This window comes from Pipistrellus kuhlii, unplaced genomic scaffold (assembly GCF_014108245.1).
Source record: "Pipistrellus kuhlii isolate mPipKuh1 unplaced genomic scaffold, mPipKuh1.p scaffold_m20_p_5, whole genome shotgun sequence".
In the NCBI taxonomy this organism is placed as follows: Eukaryota; Metazoa; Chordata; class Mammalia; order Chiroptera; family Vespertilionidae; genus Pipistrellus; species Pipistrellus kuhlii.
Genome location: NW_023425551.1, coordinates 42,707 through 65,106, shown reverse-complemented (window position 1 = coordinate 65,106; position 22,400 = coordinate 42,707). Strand labels below are relative to the sequence as shown.

At 59.5% G+C, this 22,400-nt stretch overlaps 2 protein-coding genes across 3 annotated transcripts in view; one reads left to right on the top strand and one right to left on the bottom strand.

Moving 5' to 3' along the window:
* The window catches only part of LOC118705878 (solute carrier family 22 member 3), a 48,676-nt gene extending 34,557 nt beyond the window's left edge, over window positions 1-14,119 (top strand). Inside the window, exons 6-11 of one of the 2 annotated variants that reach the window (XM_036415000.2) lie at window positions 2,971-3,068; window positions 3,168-3,382; window positions 7,475-7,583; window positions 8,285-8,397; window positions 10,227-10,326; window positions 13,999-14,119. In XM_036415000.2, the coding sequence (XP_036270893.1) occupies window positions 2,971-3,068; window positions 3,168-3,382; window positions 7,475-7,583; window positions 8,285-8,397; window positions 10,227-10,326; window positions 13,999-14,059 (696 nt within the window). In that variant the 3' untranslated portion in view covers window positions 14,060-14,119. The remainder of the gene's footprint in view (window positions 1-2,970; window positions 3,069-3,167; window positions 3,383-7,474; window positions 7,584-8,284; window positions 8,398-10,226; window positions 10,327-13,998) is intronic. The other variant, XR_006740049.1, reaches the window with a different exon arrangement.
* Window positions 14,120-16,114: 1,995 nt separating this feature from the next.
* The window catches only part of PLG (plasminogen), a 34,403-nt gene continuing 28,117 nt past the window's right edge, over window positions 16,115-22,400 (bottom strand). Inside the window, exons 17-19 of the mRNA XM_036415009.2 lie at window positions 22,198-22,304; window positions 17,177-17,322; window positions 16,115-16,323 (exon numbers count right to left, since the gene is read on the bottom strand). Of these exons, the coding sequence (XP_036270902.1) occupies window positions 16,162-16,323; window positions 17,177-17,322; window positions 22,198-22,304 (415 nt within the window). The 3' untranslated portion in view covers window positions 16,115-16,161. The remainder of the gene's footprint in view (window positions 16,324-17,176; window positions 17,323-22,197; window positions 22,305-22,400) is intronic.

The window sequence follows — 22,400 nt, the reverse complement described above, 5'->3', positions numbered from 1 at the left end:
GGGGGTGCGGGGAGAGGATCGCCCGCAAAGGGCCAGCAGGAGATGTTTTAGGTTCTGGAAAAGGCCCATGTCAGGCGAGGCTGGCGGCGGTTACACGACTCTACACAAGTGCCAGGCTCATGCAGGCAAACACTTAACTGCTGAATTCCACCGCATGTAAGTTGCGTCTCGGTGAAGTGAATCTAAAAGGACCTGTAATAACTCGATGTAACATCTCTACTCTCTGAGTGTCTGACGTGGACGGGGCGGAATCCGGCAGCCCTCTGGCGATGGGAAGTGCGGTTCCTCTCAGAATGGAGGCGAGGGGTCACGGCCGCGGCTGCCGGCCCGGCGCTGCCAAGCCGCTCCTGGCCGGAGGCCGCGCGAGACGCAGCTCTGGCTCCCGAGGCCCTGGACGCCCAGAAAGTGGGTCGTGTTGCAGGGCGTGTGCGTCACTGCGGGGGAGGCGCGGGCCAGCTGGATGTGTGCTTCAGCTGGCCGGAGTCTCACTCGCCTGGCAGGACTGTTAATCCTCGCGGTCCCCGGACAGGCGAGCTGGTGCTGCGGCCCCGTGACCTTCACGTTCATCGGCTCTTCACGCTCCCCCGGGAGGATAGACCGAGGCAGCCGGCCTGTGCGTTAAGGGAAGAGCAGCGATCATGTGACTGCGTGCTGTTAAATCTTCCACGTTTGAAATGAGGACCCACCCCGAATACTTTTACAGGATGGATGAGAGTCCCAAAGCAATTATTTCATCCAATGCAAAATCACTTTGCCTACCATCTTTGGTGGTGAAAGCCTTGTTCTGGACCAAGTTCTCCCGGTAGTTCTGCTTTTTGGCCACACGTGGCGGGAAAGCAGCGGAATCAGACTTGGACAATAAGCACCTTGCCTGGTGGGTATCGAGAACGCTCACATTACAGGAGGGTTCTGAGTCGGCCAGACACGGTCTTAACACCCTCAAGCCATGGTGCTCTCCTCTCCACTCCGCTGGCGGGCGGCTTCGTCCTTACACTGCTCTCTCCTGGTGGAGGCTGTGAGAGGTCCTCCCGAGTCCCCTGAGCGTCTCATAGGCGCTGTGTTAGGGAACAGAGGCCCAGAAAACAGCGACAAGAGAGAGAGAACGTGTGAGCGTGGGCACCCAGAGGGAGGAGCCCAGCTCTGCAGGGCAGCCGAGTACACTGAGTCCCCCGGGACCCAGGGCCCGTTTGTCTGGTCTCCCCATCACCTGTGAGAGGACTCAGGCTGAGGCAGGCCCACCGGCATCTTCTTCTCTCCGTGAGGAAGAGGAAGGCAGAGAGGGAGGGGCGAGCCCGTTCCTTTTGAAAGCACGGGACCCCGAACCTGTGCCCTCGGCTCCCACCTCAGGGCTAAGGTCCTCGTCCCCGGGCCACCCCAGGGAGAGAGGCCGGCAGCGGGGCAGCTGTGCGCCCAGCTGAAACCCAGGGGCGTCTGCTGTCAAAAGGGAGAAGGGAAGATGGGTGGTAGAGTCAACTGGCAGTCCTTCCCCGCAGGGTCACGGAAGCTACCACTGTTCACGGACGCTAAGACACTGTTGATTTTAAGACATGTCATCATCATGTAACTGAGGGGGAGACGTGCTATTACACTGTGACTCATTGCTTTCTATCAGCTCAGGCCATGTTTCCTTTTAAGAGATGTGAGCACATGACAAGGGTGTGCCCTGGTGTGGAAGGAACATTTGGAAGGACTTAGGAAGGCACAGCGATCTGAAGGCGTGTGTGCGTGTGTGTGCGTGTGTGTGTGTGCGTGCGCGCGTGTGCGGTCTTTTGTGAGCGTTTGCCTTTCCCTGGAGCGAGCATAGCAGGAGGATTCAGCTTTGGTGACCGTCCGCGGAGTTTGATATTTAGAGCAGACCCTTTCCTCTCGGTGCAAATGGACTCAAGTTCCCGTGGCTGCTGGTAGAGGGGCTTTGGGCTCAAAGACTCGGGGGAATTTGCCCCCATTTCCACTCAGTCTGGGCCAGATCTGGAGCTGAGGTGGACAGACAGCAGGTCTGGACATGGCCCGGGCACTCGGCCTGTGGTTCCAGCACCGGGAGGTCTGAGGGCGCTCAGAGCAGAGGTTGCAGACTCTGCGAGCTCGTGTACATGTGAAACCCGGTCACTCCGGGGGTTGGGTTCTGGCTCCTTCGGAAGCAGCTGTGGTTCTGGGGGAGATGCTGTTGGGCTTTGCTTTAGCACGCCTGCCGCACGGGGGGCCCACAGCCGCCTTGCTCATTGCATGGAAGAAGAGACCAGCTTCTTGGGTGGCCAGAGAAGGGAGGAGCTGAGTTTTTCTGAGCCAGAAAGATGCTGGACAGACGGAAGCAAAAGGGCACCGTCGGTGCCACGCAGGCCCTTGCACTTCACGTTGCTCCAGCTCATTTGTCCTCAGGAAGGTCCAGGCTTTAATGGGCATAAACGCTTGTTTGGTGCCCACCTGCTTTGCCCGCTTTTATGCCCATTTCCTCCCATTTGATGTTCATGAACTCGGCCCGGTATTTGAGTCACGAACACCCCTTTCATCCCCCGTTTGCTGGAAGCGCCTTAGCACACAGCCTGCTGGTGTCAGCTAAGACCGGGTTCTCCGCGGAGCAGCCGCACATCTGTGAGTTTTCCCAGAGCCGTGGTCGGCAAACCGCGGCTCGAGAGCCGCACGAGGCTCTCTGGCCCCTGGAGTGTGGCTCTTCCACAAAATACCACGGCCTGGGCGAGTCTGTGTTGAAGAAGTGGCATTAGAAGAAGTTTAAGTTTAAAAAATTCGGCTCTCCAAAGAAATTCCAGTCGTTGTCCTGTTGCTATTTGGCTCTGCTGACTAATGAGTTTGCCGACCCCTGCCCTGGAGGACCTCGGGTTTTAAGATGCAGTCGTGCGAGGCCCGGGTCAGCGGGAGCTGGTCAGTTCGGGGGCCCTGACCCGGCCAATGGCAGAGCTGGGATGGGAGGGTACCTGCTGTCCACTGCTACTAAACTCTGCTTCTCTCGTGTAGATCACTGTGTCCGATGAGGAAGTTAGTAACCCATCCTTTTTAGATCTGGTGAGAACTCCCCAAATGAGGAAGTGCACCCTAATCCTTATGTTTGCGTGGTAAGTGTGGCCCGTGACGCATTCCGAAGCCCGTGTCAAATTCACAGCCCCTCCCCGCGGGCGGCGCCCTCACTCCCCGCTCTCCCCGCCCGCCCGCAGGTTCACCAGCGCCGTGGTGTACCAGGGCCTGGTCATGCGCCTGGGCATCGTGGGCGGCAACCTCTACATGGACTTCTTCCTGTCCGGCGTGGTGGAGCTGCCCGGCGCCCTCCTCATCCTCCTCACCATCGAGCGCTTCGGACGCCGCCTCCCCTTCGCCGCCAGCAACCTCCTGGCCGGCGTGGCGTGCCTGGTCACCGCGTTCCTGCCGGAAGGTCAGTGTCCGCCACGCCCACCGCGGCCAGGAGCGGGAACACCACCGCGGGTCCGATCTGGGTGCGGGGCCACTTCCGTGACAGTTACTTGTTTCTTCTTTTGGTTGATCCTCACTGGAGGATATTTCCCCATTGATTTTTGGAGAGAGTCGAAGGGAGGGAGGGGGAAAGAGAGAGAGAGCCATTGATGTGAGAGAGACACTCTGGTTGGTTGCCTTCCACACACACACCCTGACCAGAGCCAGGGATTGAACCTGCCAACCAGGCACATGCCCTTGACTGGGAATCCAACCTGTGACCCTTCGGTGTGAATGCCGGTGCTCTAACCACTGAGCACACCGGCCAGGGCTGTAGTTTACCTTCGATCACCTTTGACAAGCCTGTGTCTGGTCCTGTGGGCTTTGGGGGAGGAGGAAGGGGAGGAGTGGAAGGAAGAAGAGGGTGGCCTCCTGTAGCCGCAGCCGTTTGGACAACGACTTGGTGGGGGGCGGGCACTGAGAGCGTGGATTGGTGGGGGGGGGGCAGTCGGGCCTGGAGGGGAGAGCATGACCTCAGGGCTAAACCTCCCGGGAACTGATGCCGGGTAAAGAGCCTGCAGGTGACCCCGCCCAGTGACCTCTGCCCCGGGGCCCCGCCGGCGTGGACAGAGGAGGGCGCTCTCTGGGGGTGTCCGTGTGCGAGCAGCCTGTCACGTCTGTGTGTGTGGGAGCGGGCGGGTGGCAGAGCCGGACCGGGAGAGGCTGGACCATGCGGCGGGAGCCAGAGCCGTCCAGACTGCCACGGAGGGGGTCAGTGACCACATGGGGGTGTGTGCGTCCCCAGCACCGGACAGACCTCTGTGGGCACAGTGACAGCGCCCGCGTCGGAGCAGAGGGACGGAGAGGGACGGGCCTGCGTCACTGGCCTGGCCGGTGACCACAGGAGGCCTGGCCCACTGCCCTGTCCTCCGAGCGGACACATTCCCAGAGACGGTTCTCACGTCCTGGAGCCTGGACGGAGGGCGGAGGGGCGGCGGGCAGGCTCCCCGGCTCCCCTGAGGGCCTCCCTCCTCTCCGGCTCCGGTGGTGCCGGCCGGCGGGTCCTTCTGCCGGAGGCTGGAGGTTCCGGGAGCCCGGCCCTGCCTCTCTCCCGCTCCTGCGCTGGCCAGCGTAGCTGACCTGGGTCCTGTCTCTGCCTCCACCTGCACACGACCTTCTCTCAGCGTCTCTGTCTTCACTGTGACATCTGCAAAGACCCTGTTTCCAAACAAGGCCCCATCCTGAGGTTTGGGGCTGGCGTGAATTTTGGGGGACACTATTCACCTCATTACACTGGGCTGGGGCCTCTCGATGAGCTATTGGCCAATACGTGGCTGTTTAGTATCCACTGTCGTCGCCAAACGAGAACCGGGAGCCAGAAGGACGCCGTTCCTGCCCCGGGGGCGGGGGGAGTGCGGCCAGGGCAGGTGACGCGGCAGGGGGCGGATCGGGAATGTCCTGGGCATCTGGCTGCAGGGTTTGGGGTTTCGTTTGGAAATGGAGCTCCCTGAGACCACCCTGGCATTCCGGTCGCCGCAGAATCGGGGTGACGTGTTTGCTGCGGTGAGGTGAGGGGGAGGAGCGATGCAGTGGCCCCTCCGCCGCGATGCGCTTTGCCCGGGAGCAGCTCCCCACCCAGGGCTGCTGGGAGGGTGTCGGTGCGGGGCTCTGCAGGGCCCAGGGAGCAGGGAGGCCGGGACCCACCGAGAACAGCTCAGCCGGCTCTCCCGCCCCGCGCACCCGTCAGGGTCTGCGCCGTGACGTGGTGGGAAAAGAGCTAGTCTTTCTGGCTGTCCCTGTCCTCCTCCGAGACTCACACATTTCTGAGAAATAAGGAGCTCTCTCTGTCCGCCCTCGTCCCTTTACTTTGAGTTTATTCAGGATGGCCAAAAAAACCCAGCACTTTAAGTCAGTCTTTTTTTTTAAATATATATATTTTGCCGAGACCAGTTTGGCTCAGTGGATAGAGCGTCGGCTTGCGGACTGAAAGGTCCAGGGTTCGATTCCGGTCAAGGGCATGTACCTTGGTTGTGGGCACATCCCCAGTAGGGGTGGTGTGCCCGCAATATATATATATTATTGATTTTTTTTACAGAGAGGAGAAGAGAGGGATAGAGAGTTAGAAATATTGATGAGAGAGAATCATCGATCAGCTGCCTCTTGCACACCCCCTACTGGGGATGTGCCTGCAACCAAGGTACATGCCCTTGACCGGAATCGAACCCCGGACCTTTCAGTCCGCAGGCCGACGCTCTACCACTGAGCCACACCGGTTAGGGCGCATTGTTTTCCTTTTATTCTTCAGTCGACAAACAGCCCCGTGCCTCTGGGACGTCTGTAAGGCGTTCCAACAGCACCCCGTCCCCGGGGAGGGCCGCTAAGTGCTGGCCTCTGCGCTGGGCGTGAGCTCAGGGTCTTCAGGTTAAGGTCACCCTCCTCTCCTCCAGGGCGGCAACTTCACAGCGTTTTCTGAATGATTTTCCGAACGGACTGGATGATTTTCATGCTGTGTGTGCACGTGCGCGCGCGTGCGTGTGTGTGTGTGCACGCGCATGTGTGTGTGTGCACGCGCATGTGTGTGTGTGTGCACACGCGCATGTGTGTGTGTGCACGCGCGCGCGTGTGTGTGTGTGTGTGTGTGTGTGTGTGTGCACGCGCACGCGCTGTTATTTGATGTCTGATTCTTCCCAGCAGACTGTGCTGGCCTCTGCTGTGAACGTAATTTGCATTGAAGTTGTCAATGGGACCCATTGAGGAAACGCCCGTAGCCTAAGAGCCTCACGGATAATCAGGTTATTTCCACGTCCCCTGGCACATTCTTCTTCGTTGCCTGAGAGCGGTGAGGCTGCCGACGGCGGGGGCCGGGGAGTCCGGGCACGGTCCCGCATTCTGCTCCGAGCCTGGCAGCGCCTGCCTGCTCAGCGAGGGCAGGGGCGGAGTGCCCGCCCCGCTGGCTCCCAGGGAACCCGAGCCCGAGTGACATGCATGTTCCCCCTGCTCCGTGCGAGCAGAGCGGCCAGGACACTGCTGACGGCCGGGGTGCGGGAGCCCCGGTGACTGCCCCCCGAACCTCCCCCGGGGGGAGCGCCCAGGGCACCGGCCGCCGGCCAGGGCGCCATCTAAACCCCATACACGGGGCCTCCAGCCACGGCCTGGGCTCCTGGCCATCCCTCCCTCTGCGTGCCCTCTGGACACCTGCTTCATTTAATGGGTTTAGCTTTTTGCAAAACATGTTTTTTATTGATTCCAGAAAAGAAGGGAGAGGGAGAGAGAGAAGCATCAGTGGTGAGAGGGAACCATTGATCGGCTGCCTCTTGCACGCCCCCTCCTGGGGTTCGAGCCTGCAGCTGGGGCATGTGCCCTGACCGGAAACCAACCCAGGACCTTTCAGTCTACAGGCTGACACCCTGTCCACTGAGCCACACTGGCCAGGGCTGGTTTAGCGTTTTGTTATTTGTTGACTGCTCTTCGCTAGCAGAGAACGGGCGTTTCTCACTAGTTTCCTCGTGGACCAGAGGAGCGTGGATCGTGCGCTGTGTTTGCCAGTGAAGGAACAGCTGGGACTGAGGGCTGGCTCTCCCGGGGGCTTCCTCGGGGAAAGCGGCGAGGCCGGGGATGAGGAAGACACGGTGGCCAAGCCAGGGACACGGTGTCGATGCCCCTTTCCCAAGGCCCAGCCCTCCAGGCCGTGCCGGCCCGAAGCCAAGGGCACCGTGCGGGTGGCCGGTCTGATGTCATACTGAGGGTCCGAGCAGCAGAGGGCGCGGGGGGGGGGGGCCCTCCAACCATGGCCGTGGGCGAGGCCTCTCTGCAGACGCAGCTCGGAGCCCCATTTTCAGCGCAGCGGCTGCCGACGTGGCTCTCAGATCGCGTTCTCAGAGGAGCCAGCGGACTGAAAGGGCGGGGGATGGTGCTGGCATTCGGCTTCAGTCCTAGAAGGCAGCATCGTTTGTGCCAGGAATTAGCCAGGGCTCAGGGCTGCGGGGACAGGAGGCGAACGCCGTCCATTGCCTCATGCGCCTGCCCCAGAGCTCGGCCCTCACCTGCCCCCCCCACCCCCGTCCCCCGTCCGCAGGAACGCCCTGGCTGCGGACCACGGTGGCCACGCTGGGGCGGCTGGGCATCACCATGGCCTTCGAGATCGTCTACCTGGTCAACTCGGAGCTGTACCCGACGACCTTACGGTAACCCGGACACCTGACCGGCTTCTCCCGCATCGCTCTGCGGGAGGTTTGGAATGACCTTAGAGCCAGGACGGAGTTTCCTCAGCTCGCTGCTCGGTGACCGTGGCCGCGCCCAGCCACCGGGACGGCCTGCTCCGGGCAGTGCCTGCATCTACGTTCTGGGGCTGGAGAGTCTCTCACCCGCACCTTCGCCCACGACCGTGGCTGCGTGGGAAGGCACCAGGCTGGGATCAGAGAACCTGCTCGCATGCTTGCTTGGCTGCGGGTTGGTCTGCCTTTACCAGCCTCCCTGCTCCACTCTGACCCCGTCCACGTCTTGAATGGGGAGTAGCCAGCGGCTGTGGGAGGGACAGCCGTGGTGTGCAGCTCCCGCCCTGAGGGGGGGGCAGGGGAGCCTGGCACAGCTCGCTGTGCAGTGGTGGGCGGGCTGCTTGCTGAGGATGCGGCCCTCCAGCCCCAAAGGCTCCCCCACCCCCAGCCCCGCAGGCCGTGCTCACCCAGCTGCAGGGGGGGGGGGGGGGGGGGTAAGGGGGGTGGTCAGATGGAAGGGTTTGCCCGGAGCACGGAGAGCGGTCATTTTCAAAGATCAGAAGCACAGAAATGCAGGACACCGTGGCAGCATCTTAGCTAGTGTCTGTCTGACTGTTTTCGCCTCTTGGATTCAGTTCACCGTTTTCCGCCTGGAACCGTTTTCCCCGCAGGAACTTCGGGGTTTCGCTCTGCTCGGGGCTGTGCGACTTCGGCGGCATCATCGCGCCCTTCCTGCTCTTCCGCCTGGCGGCCGTCTGGCTGGACCTGCCGCTCATCATCTTCGGTGAGAGCGTCCGCCGGCGGCTGGCTGTGCGCCGCGCCCCTGGCCTCTCTATGGCGACAGGACCGTGCGGTGTTGAGGAGCCCAGCGGAACTCCTCCGTGGTTAGGTTCTGGGTTAACATCAGATACAACAGAACTCTTACATGGTATGGGGATCATTAAGGACCAGTCATTCCCCTGAGACCAAGCCGGGCCTACGGTCTGTCCCAAAGCAGCCTAAAGCCGGTCTGTGGGTAAAGGTCCCGGACCTGTGAGTATCGTGTCTCCATTCGTTCAGGAGGCTGAGCATGCGATGCCCAAGGAGCAGAGGACCTGGGTCCCGCACGCAGCTAACTACCCTCCTGATGGCCCGGGATCACAGCCTCCTTCCTGCCCCAAGCTCTGTAGACTCCAGAGGGGCAGGCTCACAGCCTGGGGGGGGGGGGGGGGGGGGCGAGGACCTGGGAGTAGTCACCCCAGGGCTTCTCCAGTGCTGTTCCGCCTCTTCTCTGGGACTTGCTTCCTCCTCCCTCTTCAGTGAGAGAGGACCCTCCCCGCCCCCATCCCTCCCCTTCCTTCTGCTCAGCAGCTTCAATTGCCCCCAACACACTGGGTCCCCGCGAACACGTGCCGAGTACAGAAACCCCAGCCGTGCCAGGAGGAAGCCAGCTTCCACCACTGGATGCAGTGAGATCAGGAGAAGCACGTTGCAAATATTCCCTGGGGTCTGACCCTCACGCTCAGCGCCGAGGCTGTAGCCAGCACGAAAGAGCAAGGAGGGTCCCTTGGTTCGGAGTGGTCTCAGAGCCCAGCATTCGGGCAGTGCCTGGCCTGCAGGGCGCGCTGGTGGAGCTGGGCACTGGGGGCGCTTGGAAGCCGGGCCCTGCCCTCGCAGGGAGAGCCAGCTGTCCGGCACAGCCAGGATTGATCATTGAAGTGCCTACAGTATGCAAAAGATATGCAACAAACACCCCTCATCAGCTCCTAACTCATTTGCAGTTACTGTACTGTCTGTGTTCTGAGGCTTTTTATGTCTTTGTACCTTTATGGTGGAAACCCTACAGAGCGTGTGCTGCCGCACGTCTCCTCCCAGGGCCTCAGGCAGCGCCGTGGCATCGGTGGTGTGCACTGTCCAAGGGGGAGTGTTTACACCGCAGAAATTGGCAGGCGCCATAAACCAGGGTAGCTTTCCCGGGGAGCGGTTGGCAGACATTCACCAGCTCCTGGGAGGATAGATGTGCAGGAAATAGAGAAGGGGGTGTTTCAGAAACTGCAACCCTGGAGATCAGAACGAGGGAGGCCAGTAAAGGGGGATCCTGTGAGGTTGACAGGGGGGTCCTGAACGGGGAAAGATTTGAGTGTTTCCTGCTGTTGCCATGGGGGACAGGTGCTGGGAGGATCGCCCTCTAGTGAGGAGCCTGGGAAAGACACGGGAGGCGGGCCTGGGCGAGGGGACAGGCCGGCAGTGCACCTGGCGTGAGGAGTAAGTGGGAGAGGAAGCGGTGACACGGGTTCGGGAACAGGACTTGAGGGTCTCCTCTCCGCTGGCCCCTGTTTTCCCAGCAGGGAGCAGACCAGGCTTCTCTGAGGCCTTGGCACTTAGTCGGTGCTCAGTAAGTAATTGTCCGGTGGGTGAGTGAGCCGATGCCCGCCAAGAGTACAGGGCGCTGGGGCTGCACAGGGTGGGGGGTAAAAAAGCGTGGCAAAGGAGAGCTGCAGAGCTGGTGAGGGTCACAGGGGCCGCAGCCGGGGCCAGTGGAGGGGGTGAGCACGCTGCTTCCGGGGGGTGGGGAGTAGCTGAGGGGCGCGGGGCAGCATGCAGCCTGGTGGTGATGCCCTCCCCTGCCCACAGGTGTCCTGGCCTCCGTGTGCGGCGGCCTCGTGATGCTTCTGCCTGAGACCAAGGGCATCGCCCTGCCGGAGACGGTGGACGACGTGGAGAAGCTGGGCAGGTACATATGCCACCCTCACGCCCCCAGTCCCGCCCGGTAAGGCAGCTTCAGACCCTGGGAGCGGGTGTGCTGCGACACTGAGCACCAGGGGAGAATAACACATCCCTGTCTCACAGCCTAGCACAGGTGAATATCAGTTACGAGAGGTAAACATAAAACAACAACAGCAAACAACACAAGCTGTGGGGGAATATATATTATTTTTAAAAGGTGGCTGTGGACAGGGAGATATTTCCAAAGAAGGTGTTAAAGTTCAGAAGCAATCCAAAGGAGAGCGAGTGATGATTTGACAAAGTAAAAATAACATAACTGCTCAACAATAGACAAATGACTATAAGAATGATATATTCATAGTATATTCATATATATTCATATATTCATAGACAGAGATTAAAAGAATTAAGGTAGATCTACATGGGAAGATTTGCAAGACTGATTACCAAATGAAAAGTCACCGAACAATGTTGTCTAGTGTTTATTAAAGATAAAACCAATAGAAATTTCTATCTGTAGCGTGGTGGGAAGATAGATAGATAGATCATTGATATGTAGATAGGTGATAGATAGTTGATTGATAGATAATAGATAGTCAGATGATTGATGATAGAGATAGAAGTAGGGGTATTAGATATGTCAGGGAAACACTAGAAATATCAGTATGTGATTATCTAACCATTATGCTGTACATCTAAAACTAATACAAAATAACATTGAATATAAAGTGTAGTTGACAAATAAAAATAAATACAAAATTTAAGAGTAAGTAAGGGAATGAGAGAGGACAGTTTAGTTTTGGAGAAGGCATCTAAATGGTGTACAGGGAGAGTTATTATCTACCCAGTCTATCAATGCGAAATATATTTGTGTTAGAATAACAAAAACTCACATTACACAATTCTAATGTTCTCTATCTGAAATATTTCAAAATAAAAAGTGAGGCTGTGACTATGGCAGTGTGTAGGAAAATATCTAAAATAATGTGATATGCCCTGTGGAGCTGGACGGCTGGGAAGAGGATGCAGGAGGGAAGATTTTTAAAAAATCACAACACGTGTATTATATTATTTGTGTAATTTTAAAAAGTAACTTAACAGCTAATTTTAAAAATAAAATTCACTCTTCTTCTAAAGTAGGGGTGTTGAACTCAATCAGAGAAGGGGCCAAAATCTAATGACCCGGAAATTAGGGACTTGGGTCTCTAATTTTAAACAATCATATCAAAAATACTTGAAATGTTAGTCACCTGGTGGCAGTTTTTTCACCTGTACGCTGGGAAGAGAGCAGGTACCCATTTTTAGGCGCCGATGTGATTGATGGCGTCACGTGAGCCATTTTATTTAAAACCCAACGATTCAGGCAAAACCATCCTCCCGTTCCTGCGGACGAGGAAGCGGGTGCTCAGAGAGGGCTCTGCGGCCAGGCCCGGGGTGGTGCCCTCCGTGCCCCGGGCACTCGGCTGTTAGTGCAGGTCTATTATTTCATGCCAGGTCCTCCTCCATTATGAATTCTTAATGGGGAGACCTGGAAATGTGCCCCTTCACGCTCTCTTTTTATGAGGTGCCCCCCTCCCCTGGGGCAGACCCCACTGCTGCGTGTCCCTGAGACGTGACCAGCCCCAGGAAACGCACGCGGGGATTTCCTGGTCCTGTTCCTTCTTCTTCTTTTTAAATGTCTTTTATTGGTTTCAGAGAGGAAGGGAGAGGGAGAGAGCCAGAAACATCCGGGATGAGAGGGAATCCTTGGTCTGCTGCCTCCTACTCACCTCCTCCTGGGGATGGAGCCCGCAACCCGGGCCTGTGCCCTTGGCCAGGAATCGAACTGTGACCTCCTGGGTCATAGCTCAGCCACCGAGCCCGCCGGCCCGGCTTCCGTGCGGTGTTTCTTGGTGCGGTGTTTCTTGGTGCGGTGTTTCTTGGTGCGGTGTTGAAAACTCAGGCTGCCCGACCCTCCCAGAGCTTCCCCGAATCCCGGCCCAGCCCTGTCCCGGGCTGACTGCGCAGGACCGGCCTCAGAGGGCTGTGGCCGCTGTCCCCCAAGGCAGCCGGAGTCTGAGCTGTGGGGAGTGACGGGCCGGCTCAGTCCCCACCCTCCGCTCTGCTCCATCCCATGTGGCCGATGCTCCAGGGTGGAGTTTGGGGGAGGTGGCGGGGCCCCCTCCAGCCTTAGCGTGTGGTCCACTGGAACGAGGAAGAGAAACTCAAACGGCATGAAGACTGTGGGAAGCCTCCGGAGCATCGGCAGGAAGCAGGAACACAGTTTTGCTAATTCTGTCATCACGGACCATTTTTTGGTTCCCCCCGGGGTACGGGGCCAGGTCAGGGGTGGGGGCTGAGTCCCGTCCCCCACAGCAGTGCTAGCAGATGGCTTTCCGGAAGCTTCAGTGATGCGGGAGATGGGACTAGGACTGTCTTACTGAGACGTGAGGGCAGCCTGGTGGGCTGAAGGGCGAAGGGCTGTTGGGCTGGGGCACCCAGGAGAGCACCCAGCCGGGTCCCAGGGCCAGAGGCAGGGGCTAGTGCCGGCTGCTGGTGGTACGGGGCTGCCTGGGGGGCTATGGACCCCACCAGTCTGGGTGCAGTGCCTCCCGGTGACCCCTCGGTGCCAGTGATCTGAGGGCAGTTGTTCTCCTGGCTGGTTTTCTGCTCCAGTTCTTCCTGCTCCTATGGTGCTCGGAAGCTCGTTCTCCCTGCACCCCACCTGGTCCCTCTGCTCCCCAAGTCCCACCTCTCCCAATGGCTTCACTCTAACGACTAACTCGGTAGGCGATTTCCTGGCCTCAAGACTTGCCCGTCGGGGTCAGATTCTCTAACTCCTCAGGGGAAGGCAGAGAAGGCAGGAATTTGGGGTCAGGACTCGCCTACCCAGTGAGCCCTCACCTCCGCCTGGAGCCAGCGGAGAACGGGGTTCGGGGAGCACAGGGCATCGGGCGGGGTGCCGGGAAATGAGCGTCCCAGCACCGAGGAGCGGGGAGCGGCCGGGCAGCGGAATCCAGCTCGCACACGTTGTTTCCACGTCTGTCAGTTTCCATACAAAATTCTCATAAATGACTGCTGTGCCTTGCCTCTGCCGTGGGAAACGTCCGTAAAAGTGGGGTTTGCGGCTCCACCAGGGAGGAGGCGGTCTCTGCGGCCACAGCGGTTTCCCTGGAAACGGCCGCTCTGTGCTGACCGGCTGGGCCCTGACGGCGTCTCCCTCCCGAAGGGAGCGAAGCACAGGCTGCTCTGCTGCTCTCTGCTCACATATTAACTCCTTCCCAGGCCACGCGCCACCCGTGGTCATGCGTGAAGGATGTATGTGTGCGAGGGTCTGGAAGTGGGCAGAAGGGGCCTGGAGAGGGGGTGCCATTGCTCTGAGCAGTGTTCAGGAGAAGCTGTGTGTGTGTGTGTGTGTGTGTGTGTGTACACGTGTGTATGTCTGTGTGTCTGTGTGTGAGAGTGCATGTGTACGTATCTCTGTGTGTATGTGTACGTATCTCTCTGTGTGTATGTGTGTATATATGTGCATCTGTGTGTATGTGTGTGTGAGTATGTACGTGTGTGTACGTGTGTGTGTGTGTGTGAACTAGCCAGGATGCTGAGGGAGGCCCTGCAGGCCCCCTGCTGCTTGGCCGTTCCTGTGGTGAGGCCTCTCTCTCTCTCTCTCTCTCTCTCTCTCTCTCTCTCTCTCTGCCAGCCCGCACTCCTATCGGTGCGGCAGGAAGCAGAAGACGCCGGTGCCCGGGGCCGCCCTGTGAGGCGCCGGCCGGGACCACGGGGCAGCGCGGGCCGAGCAGCTGTACCCGCAGCCCCGCTGCTAAACTCTTTACACAGACTGCACTCGGCCCAGACCCGCGTTAGATGCTGGAGGAGTGTGTCCTGACGCTGGGCTACACGACGAGAAGCCGCCCGGGGCTCCCACGGCTCCACCGGAACGGGTGAGCAGCCAGGGCCGGGGAACGTGGACAGAACCCGGGCACCAGGACCCCCTGCTCCGGAGCGCGTCCTGAGGGCTCCTGGGAGGATAACGGCCGGGGAGTCTACAGTGAAGACACGGACATCCGACGGAGCCTGTGCTTTCTCCTCGCCTGGGTCTGCGAGCCCACGGCCTCCCCACGGCAGCCACAGCACCGGGGCGTCGGGGTTGGGGGTGCTCGGGCCTCGCCCCACATCAGCACACATCTGTGTGGCCTGGGGACCCGGCTGTTCCCTGTGACTCTGGTTGGTCCTGCGATGACTGACTCCGGGGCTGTGTCCATTGCTGAACCAAACCGTGTGAGGTGCCCGGTCGTAAGGCAGCAGCCATGCCGGGCTGGCATCTCCTGTGTGTGAGCTCAGGCCTTGGCGCCCATGGGCAGGCGTGGGGCATGCGGGGCACTCTCCCGTCAGGACGCGCGGCGCTGGTGTGGGGGTAGCTCCCGTTTTAGTGGAAAAGAGGGTCGGCGATCTCCGAGCTCGGAATTCGCAGGGACGGGGTAAGCTCTTAGAGCTGCCAACACGGGGCTGGATCGTCCTTGTTCGTCACGGCGACTTTGCAACGTGCAGAGAACACAAGCCTGCTGGCTCTCCTGCTCTGCTTTCCTGCTCGTCTGTGCCTTTCCGAGCCGACGTGTGCCTTCTGCCCGGTGCCTCCTGTGGGCAGCGCCTGCCCGCGGGCGGGAGGGGGGCAGGGCTGGCCGCCCCGGCTCCCCGCGCCCCAGCCCGCAGCGGCGGCTGCGAGTGTCCGTCTCCCGGACGCCGGCTGGTCCCCGAGGCTGGGCCGCCCGCCCACCCCACCCGCACTCCCTGCCGCGGGTGGCTTTGCTCATGGACACCGCCACCTTTGACCTGTACTTTGAATTGCTACTTTGGTCCTGATAACAATAAAATATTTTAAATTGTCAAGAAAAACCAATGTTTGCCCTTCGTTTCCTTTTGTTTTCTTTTATGTTTGTTTATTTATTTTAGTTCTCACCTGAGGGTATGCTTATTGGTTTGAGGGAGAGAGAGAAAGAGGAGGAGGAGGAGAAAGAGGAGGAGGAGGAGGAGGAGGAGGAGGAGGAGGAGGAGGAAGAGGAGGAGGAGGAGGAGAGAGATCAGGTGAGAGAGGACATGGGCTGGTTGCCTTCTGCACGTGTCCTGACCAGGAATTGAACCTGAAACCTAGGGATGTGCCCTGAGTAGGAATCGAACCCACAGCCTTTCTGGGCTGGGATGATGCTCCAGCCAACGAAGCCGCTCCGGCCAACGAAGCCACACCGGCCAAGGCGCCCCTTCTCCTCCCTCCGAGCCTGTGGCCGTGACCCCATTCCCAGGGGCACACACGGCCTCGAAGGGAAATCAGTGAGCCGCCCCATGTGTGTCGGCTGTTCCTAATCCTGCCGCCGGCACCTCCTGCGCTCACGGGGGCCCAGCAGGGCTCAGACTCCTCGCTGGGCCGCGTCCCCTTCCGCTGCCCCCGACCGTCACGGCCCACCCTCCGCCCGGCGCCCAGAGCTGGCCCGGCCGGGCTCCAGCAGAGCTCACTGAAAGGAGGGAATTCGGAAACAGCGCCTTCGGCCGGAAGACAGACATTGGAGCCCGCGCTGCTGTCCTCGGCTGTCAGGGTGAAGTCGGGGTGACGGGAGGATGCTTTTAGGGTCCCACAGGCTTCCCGTCCTACGTGGGACTCTCCCTGATGGGGGCTTGGGGAGCGAGACCACGCCATTTAGAACGGGTGGATGAACACAGAACGAGCGGACAGTGAGAACCCCGGACACCGAGCCCGCGTAAGGACAGTTTATTCTCAGCAGATGCCGCCGCCCCGTGGCTCCTGGCGCAGGGGCCCGCCCGCGGGGGGGCCGTGGTGGCGGGGGTGGCCACGCGGGCCCCGCCCGGCCCGCTAGTTGTTCCTCATGGTCGCCTGGATCCAGCTGACAAACCGGGACACGCGGACATACACGCCGGGCTTGTTGGGGCGAGCGCAGCCGAGGCCCCAGGAGGTCACCCCCTGTAGGATGTACTTGTCCTTCTCGAAGCAGACCAGCGGGCCCCCGCTGTCGCCCTGAGGAGGGAGGAGGAAGGCGGGATGGGGGGAGAGGGAGGGAGAGGCCAGGTGAGTGCCCACCAGCAGCCTGGTGTGTGGGGCCCCTCCTGCTCCCGAGGGTGAGTCTTCTCGGAACCTGAGCCCCTTCACAGCCAGAGAGGCACATACTGACGTCTGTGTGAGCATGTGTGTCTGCGGAGTCCGGCCCACAGACCCACCGCGTGATGACGTGTGCGGGGAGCACAGGGCCCCACAGAGTGACGTGTGAGGGGAGCACAGGTCCCCACAGAGTGACGTGTGAGGGGAGCACAGGGCCACACAGAGTGACGTGTGAGGGGAGCACAGGGCCCCAGGGAGTGACGTGTGGGGAGCACAGGGCCCCAGGGAGTGACGTGTGGGGAGCACAGGGCCCCAGGGAGTGACGTGTGCGGGGAGCACAGGGCCCCAGGGAGTGACGTGTGAGGGGAGCACAGGGCCCCAGGGAGTGACGTGTGAGGGGAGCACAGGGCCCCAGGGAGTGACGTGTGAGGGGAGCACAGGGCCCCAGGGAGTGACGTGTGCGGGGAGCACAGCTGTGCGCTATCCTCCTCCCTCCTCCCTCTTCCCGGGTTTCTCTGGGCGGAGTCACCCCCGGAGCCTCAGAGGAGAGGCCGGCCTCTCCCTCTCGGTTTCTGCCTGGGAGGGTCCCGGGAGGTGTGGGGCTGGCGGTGCGGGCCCCTTCACTCCCGCTCCCGGCTGGAGCTCAGGTAGGTGATCCCACTGGGCATCGGGCCAGGCCTGCGGGGGGCAGTCCTCCCCACCTGCAGCTTTGGGGCCACAAGGCCGCGGGGCCAGGACAGCCGAGGGGAGCGGCGCCCCGCCCTCTCCTCACCTGGCAGCTGTCGGCGCCCCCGGTCAGCAGCCCGGCGCAGAGCTCGGTGGACTTGACCCTGCCGTTGAGGTACTCGTAGCGGTTGCACACCTTGTTCTCGATCACCGGCAGCTGCGCCTCCTTCAGCAGCCCGGCGCCGGCGGTGCCTGCAGGGAGACACGGTCACTGCCCACGCTCACGGGCCATGCCCACGGCCGCCGGCACAGCCGGTCTCTGTCCCAGAGCCGGGCACAGCCACCTCCTCACCCCCCCCCCCCACCACACACTCACACACTCACACACTCACACACTCACACACTCACACACCCACACACCCATACACCCCGGCCGCCACAGCCACCTCCTCACACATCCCCCAAAACACACACTCACACACTCACACACCCACACACCCACACACTTACACACTCACACACTCACACACCCACACACCCCGGCCGCCACAGCCACCTCCTCACCCCCCCCCAGCACACACTCACACACTCACATACTCACACACTCACACACCCACACACCCCGCCCGCCACAGCCACCTCCTCACCCCCCCCCCCCCCCCCCAGCACACACACACACTCACACCCCGCTCCTCGGTCTGTCTGACCCTGGGGTGTATGAACGTGATGTCGGAGGTCCTGGCCCCAAGGCCGGGATTGCACACTCCGGCGTCTGTTTGTTTCTCTTGTTTTCACCATAAAGAAAGCCTTTCTTATTTTGTGAAGAGAGATGGAGGAACACGGCCGCTGCTATTTTTGTAGAGTCCCTTTCCGGCTCTTCCCTGTGCTTCTTTTACTACTGATACCGCACGATGCTAGACCTCATCCCCCCCGCCCACACACACACTTTATAGAATAAGGGCTTTGTTATCATGTTGCAACCTTCATAATTGCTCTTTCAATGGGGAGTGACTGCTTCCTGGCTATGTCCTCTCTGGGGTGAGGAAGTCTCCTGGGAATGGCGCTGTGGGTTGCACAACGCGGTCCATGTGCTAAATGCCGGGGAATCACGCTCGGGACTGTTATACTAGCAGGTTTTGCGACTTGTATTTCGTCACAGCGTTTCCAAAGAGAGGCGTAGCTCTCAGTCCCCGAGAACTGACCTTCTCAGGCACCAGCCCCGGCTGTGATGTATGGCACTGACCCTCCCACAGTCCCCCGGGAGGGCCGACGGTCAGGCCCGTGGTCCAGGGGCGGAGACTGCGGTTCAGAGAGAGTGGATCTGGCCCCAGATTTCCGGGCGAGTGGCTAGGGAAGCCGGGACGGGAACCTGGTTCTGGGATGCTGTTGCCCAAATTCGTGACGACCACGCTCGTTGGCCCATGTCCCTGCCATGTCCCTGCCATGTCCCTGCCATGTCCCTCACGTTTGTCCATGTGGCGTGCGCATATTCCTCAGTGTTCTTAAGTGCAGTTCCCAGAAATGCCGTAGACGTGTTTACGGCCCCCAGAGCATCGCCAATCACTTTTCAAAGGGCAGGGCAGTGTGAACGTCACTGGGAAAAGGCCATTCACCACGCCCTCGTGGGTATTTAATATCTTAAAAGGCTCGGTCTTATAATGGGTGGAAATGATCCTAATTCACTTCCTAATTTACATTTCTTTTACCGGGAGGGAGAGTACTCGTTCTCCTGTATGCTTGCTGTACTCACTGTATTCTTTTCTGGTGAAAAACTGCTTTTTGGGTGTTTTTTTGTTTGTTTGTTTGTTTGTTCTTGTTCCTTCGACGAAATAGAACCCTGGCACGGCGCCAGAGAAAAGGCGGCTTTTCCACGCGGACACACCCGGCGCCTCACACACCAGCTTCCCGATGCCCCAAGCCCCGTTTTCACTGCTTTTGCAATGACCTTTGCTTTGTGAGCTTGGGGTGGCCACGAGATGAGGCGCCCTCGCCTGCAAAGACCTCGAGTCCCTGGGGAACTGCCTCGGGTTCAGCTGGTCTGGGGTTGACAGCAGGAAGCAGGACAGCCTGTGGAGGGCCGGGCTGGTCCCCACGGGCCCCGGGGGCAAGGCCTGGCCCGGAAGCGCGGAGCAGCCTTGTTAGAGGCGTCGAGGTGTGGAGGGAGCAGCTTTCTCACAAACCAAGTCACTGAGTGTCCTGCTCCGGCACCTGCTTTCTGAGCGGGACAGACCTGTGTAAGGAGGGGGGGGTGGTCTGTGCGGACGTGCTGCCATCCGGTGGCCACTGTGGGAATTGCACTTCTGGGGCTGGAAGTGACTTGGGGACCAGATGCCCTGATGGGGCCGTGGCGAGGGGAAGCAGGAACCCTGAGAGCCTGTGATTGCCGGTGAGGGGCTGACCAGAGTGGGTCCCTCGGCCTGAACATAGGTCTGCTTTGCTGTGGAGCAGTGAGGGCAGGGAGCGTCTGGGGGCTGCAGGGGAGAGGGGAGAATTCTGACCCCACACCAAACACTGATTGATCGGGGTCACTGCTGACATGTAGGAAAACGGCTCATGTGTGGTGACTCGTGTGTGGTGACTCCTCCCGGTGCAGTGAATCTACTGAGAGCCACTCTCCCGACACACATGCAAGGGAGGCCCGAGAGACGGGAGCCCAAGAGTGCAGAAGAGCGTGAAGGATGGCGGGGGCCAGGGGCCCAGGGGCCAGGCAGGCCTGGGTTCTGTCAGGCTCAGCTACACACAGGCTCCTTGATGGCTACTGTGATGGTGGTGATTATGATGATGAAGGTGATGATGGGGTGGGTTGGAGCTTGGTGGTGATGTTGATGATGGTTGTGGTGGTGATGGTAGTGATAATGGTGATGATGGTGATGGTAGTGATATTGTGGGTGATGATAGTGATGATCATGGTGATGACGGGGGTGATGATAGTGATGGTGATGATTGTTGTAGTGGTGATGATGGTGATGATGAGGTGATGGTGGAGGTATTGATGATGGTGATGGTGGTGATGATGGGGAGGATTGGAGTTTTATGATGATAACGGTGATGATGGGGGTGATAATAGTGATGTTGGTGATACTTGTGATGGTGATGGTGGTGATTATGGGGTTGATGGTGTGATGATTATGGTGATGATGGAAGGGTTGGAGCTTGATGATGATGATGATGGTGATGATGGTGACGTTGATGGTTGTGGTAGTGATGGTGGTGATGATAATGATCATGGTGGTGATGGTGGTGATGTTGTGGGTGATGATAGCGATGATTATGGTGATGATGGGGGTGATGGTGGAGGTATTGATGATGGTGATGGTGGTGATGTTAGTGATGATTATGGTGATGATGGAAGGGTTGGAGCTTGATGATGATGATGGTGATGTTGATGGTTTTGGTGGTGGTAGTGATGATGGTGATGATGGGGAGGATTGGAGTTTGATGATGACAATGGTGATGATGGGGGTGATGATAGTGATGTTGATTATGGTTGTGATGGTGATGGTGGTGATTATGGGGTGATGTGATAGTGATAGTGATGATGGGGGTGATGATGGTCATAGTGGTGATGGGATGGTAATGGTGATGGTAGTTGTCTAAGCACAGGAGCTGCTGGAATGCCATCTCCAAATCTCTGGGAAATCCATATGCATCATCTTATGCTCACAGTGACTCTATAAGGTGGTACAGATGAGGAAACTGCGGCTCAGCGAGATTAACTACCTTCCTGATGTCCCATGGAGGTCGATGGAACCAGAACTCACCTCCAGATCTGTATACTTTTGAGTCCTTGCTTTCATCAGCCAAGCAGGCTTTGTGGCTCACTAGGAAGTCCCTTTTTTTTTTTTTTTGGCTCAATCTGGTTTGCACTGAATTGTCTGCCACTTGCTAGAGAGAGTTTCATGGGAACGCTGCACTCCCGTCATTAACATGACTCGGGCGCTGGGCCGCTCCACACCTCTCATCGCCTCCCCACTCGCCCTGAAGCCCATTTTCAGCCGAGGAAACAAGTTCAAAGAGTCTGGCTTTTCTAAGTCCCGGCAGCTGGCCGGTGGGAGTCGGGTCCTGCCTTGGGCCTGTCTGCCTCTGCACCCCTCCGCCACCCCTGCCCCTTCTCAGCCTCAGATCCTTCCTTTGCGAAATCGGGGTGGACTGTCCAGTGCACGTGGATTGGTGGCATTTGAATTTTTTAAAATCAAAGACTGAACCAGCGTGGCACTCCCATAGGGCCGCTTCCTTTCCTCCTCAGTGTCTGCCGACTCCGAAAGCAGCGGGGCAGGGGACGCCCGGGGGAAGGTTTTAGGCAGAGGGGAAGTGCGGAACTAAGGAGGCCAGTTTGACATGCTCGGGGCCAGTCGTTTCAACCTGGCTTAAAGCCCCAAACCTTCCTTCCAGCGAGAGCCCCGCCGAGGGCGAGTGTGGACAGCGCTGCCTGCAGACACTCCGCTGGCAGGTGAGGGTCAGGGCCAAGTGGACCAGAGGTGAGGGCCTGCCCAGTGTGCCCAGCGAGGGCAGAGCCAGAACCTTCTCCAGGATCCTGACTCACCCCACTTCTGAGAGAGCGAGGCAGACACCTGGGCGCTCGCACATGTTCCTGGGCCCCAGTCGGGTGTGTTCCTACCAGGGCGCACTGCAGAGCAAGGACAGAATCCCCGCGCCAGGCCGGGAGCCTGCACCGCGTCTCCTTCCGCACCCTCATCCATAAACCGATAGCCTATGGGACAGGACCTTTCTTTCCTTCCCCAGCTGTCAGCCTGCCCCACCCCCAATGTCTCCCGCACATACAGCAGACATGTGGGGCACCTGGGGGACTAAGTGAGCTCTGAGTTCAGTTGTTCGGCACCTGCTGGGACTCAGGGCACTAACTTCACATGGAAGACGGCCTCACCCCACAGGCCCAGGCTTGTAGCAAGGCCCTACCACCCGGACGCAGTCTCAGCGTCGAATGTGTGGGCTGAGCCAGAGACTAGGAAACGCTCTGTCGGACCCTGGACGCCGAGAATGGAGCCGTCGCAGGGCCCCGGCTAAGTCAGGGAGGCGGGGGCCTCGCCGGCTGAGGGGTTTGTGCCAACGCTCCTTCTCCCGGAGCGGCAGGCGGAGGAGTCCTCCCGGGAGCACGGACTGACTCACCTTGCGTCTCTCCCCAGCCCGTGATGTAGCACACCGTCCGGTCAGCGACCACGTAGTCGGCGGGCGGCAGACAGGCCGGGATCACCTTCTCGGTGATGATGGCAGGGCTGAGAGGAAGCACAGGCGGGACGGTTGACTGCCTGCCTGAGACTCCTGCCACTCACGAGCGGTCGGTCGCCCACAACCAGACACCACCTGCCCGG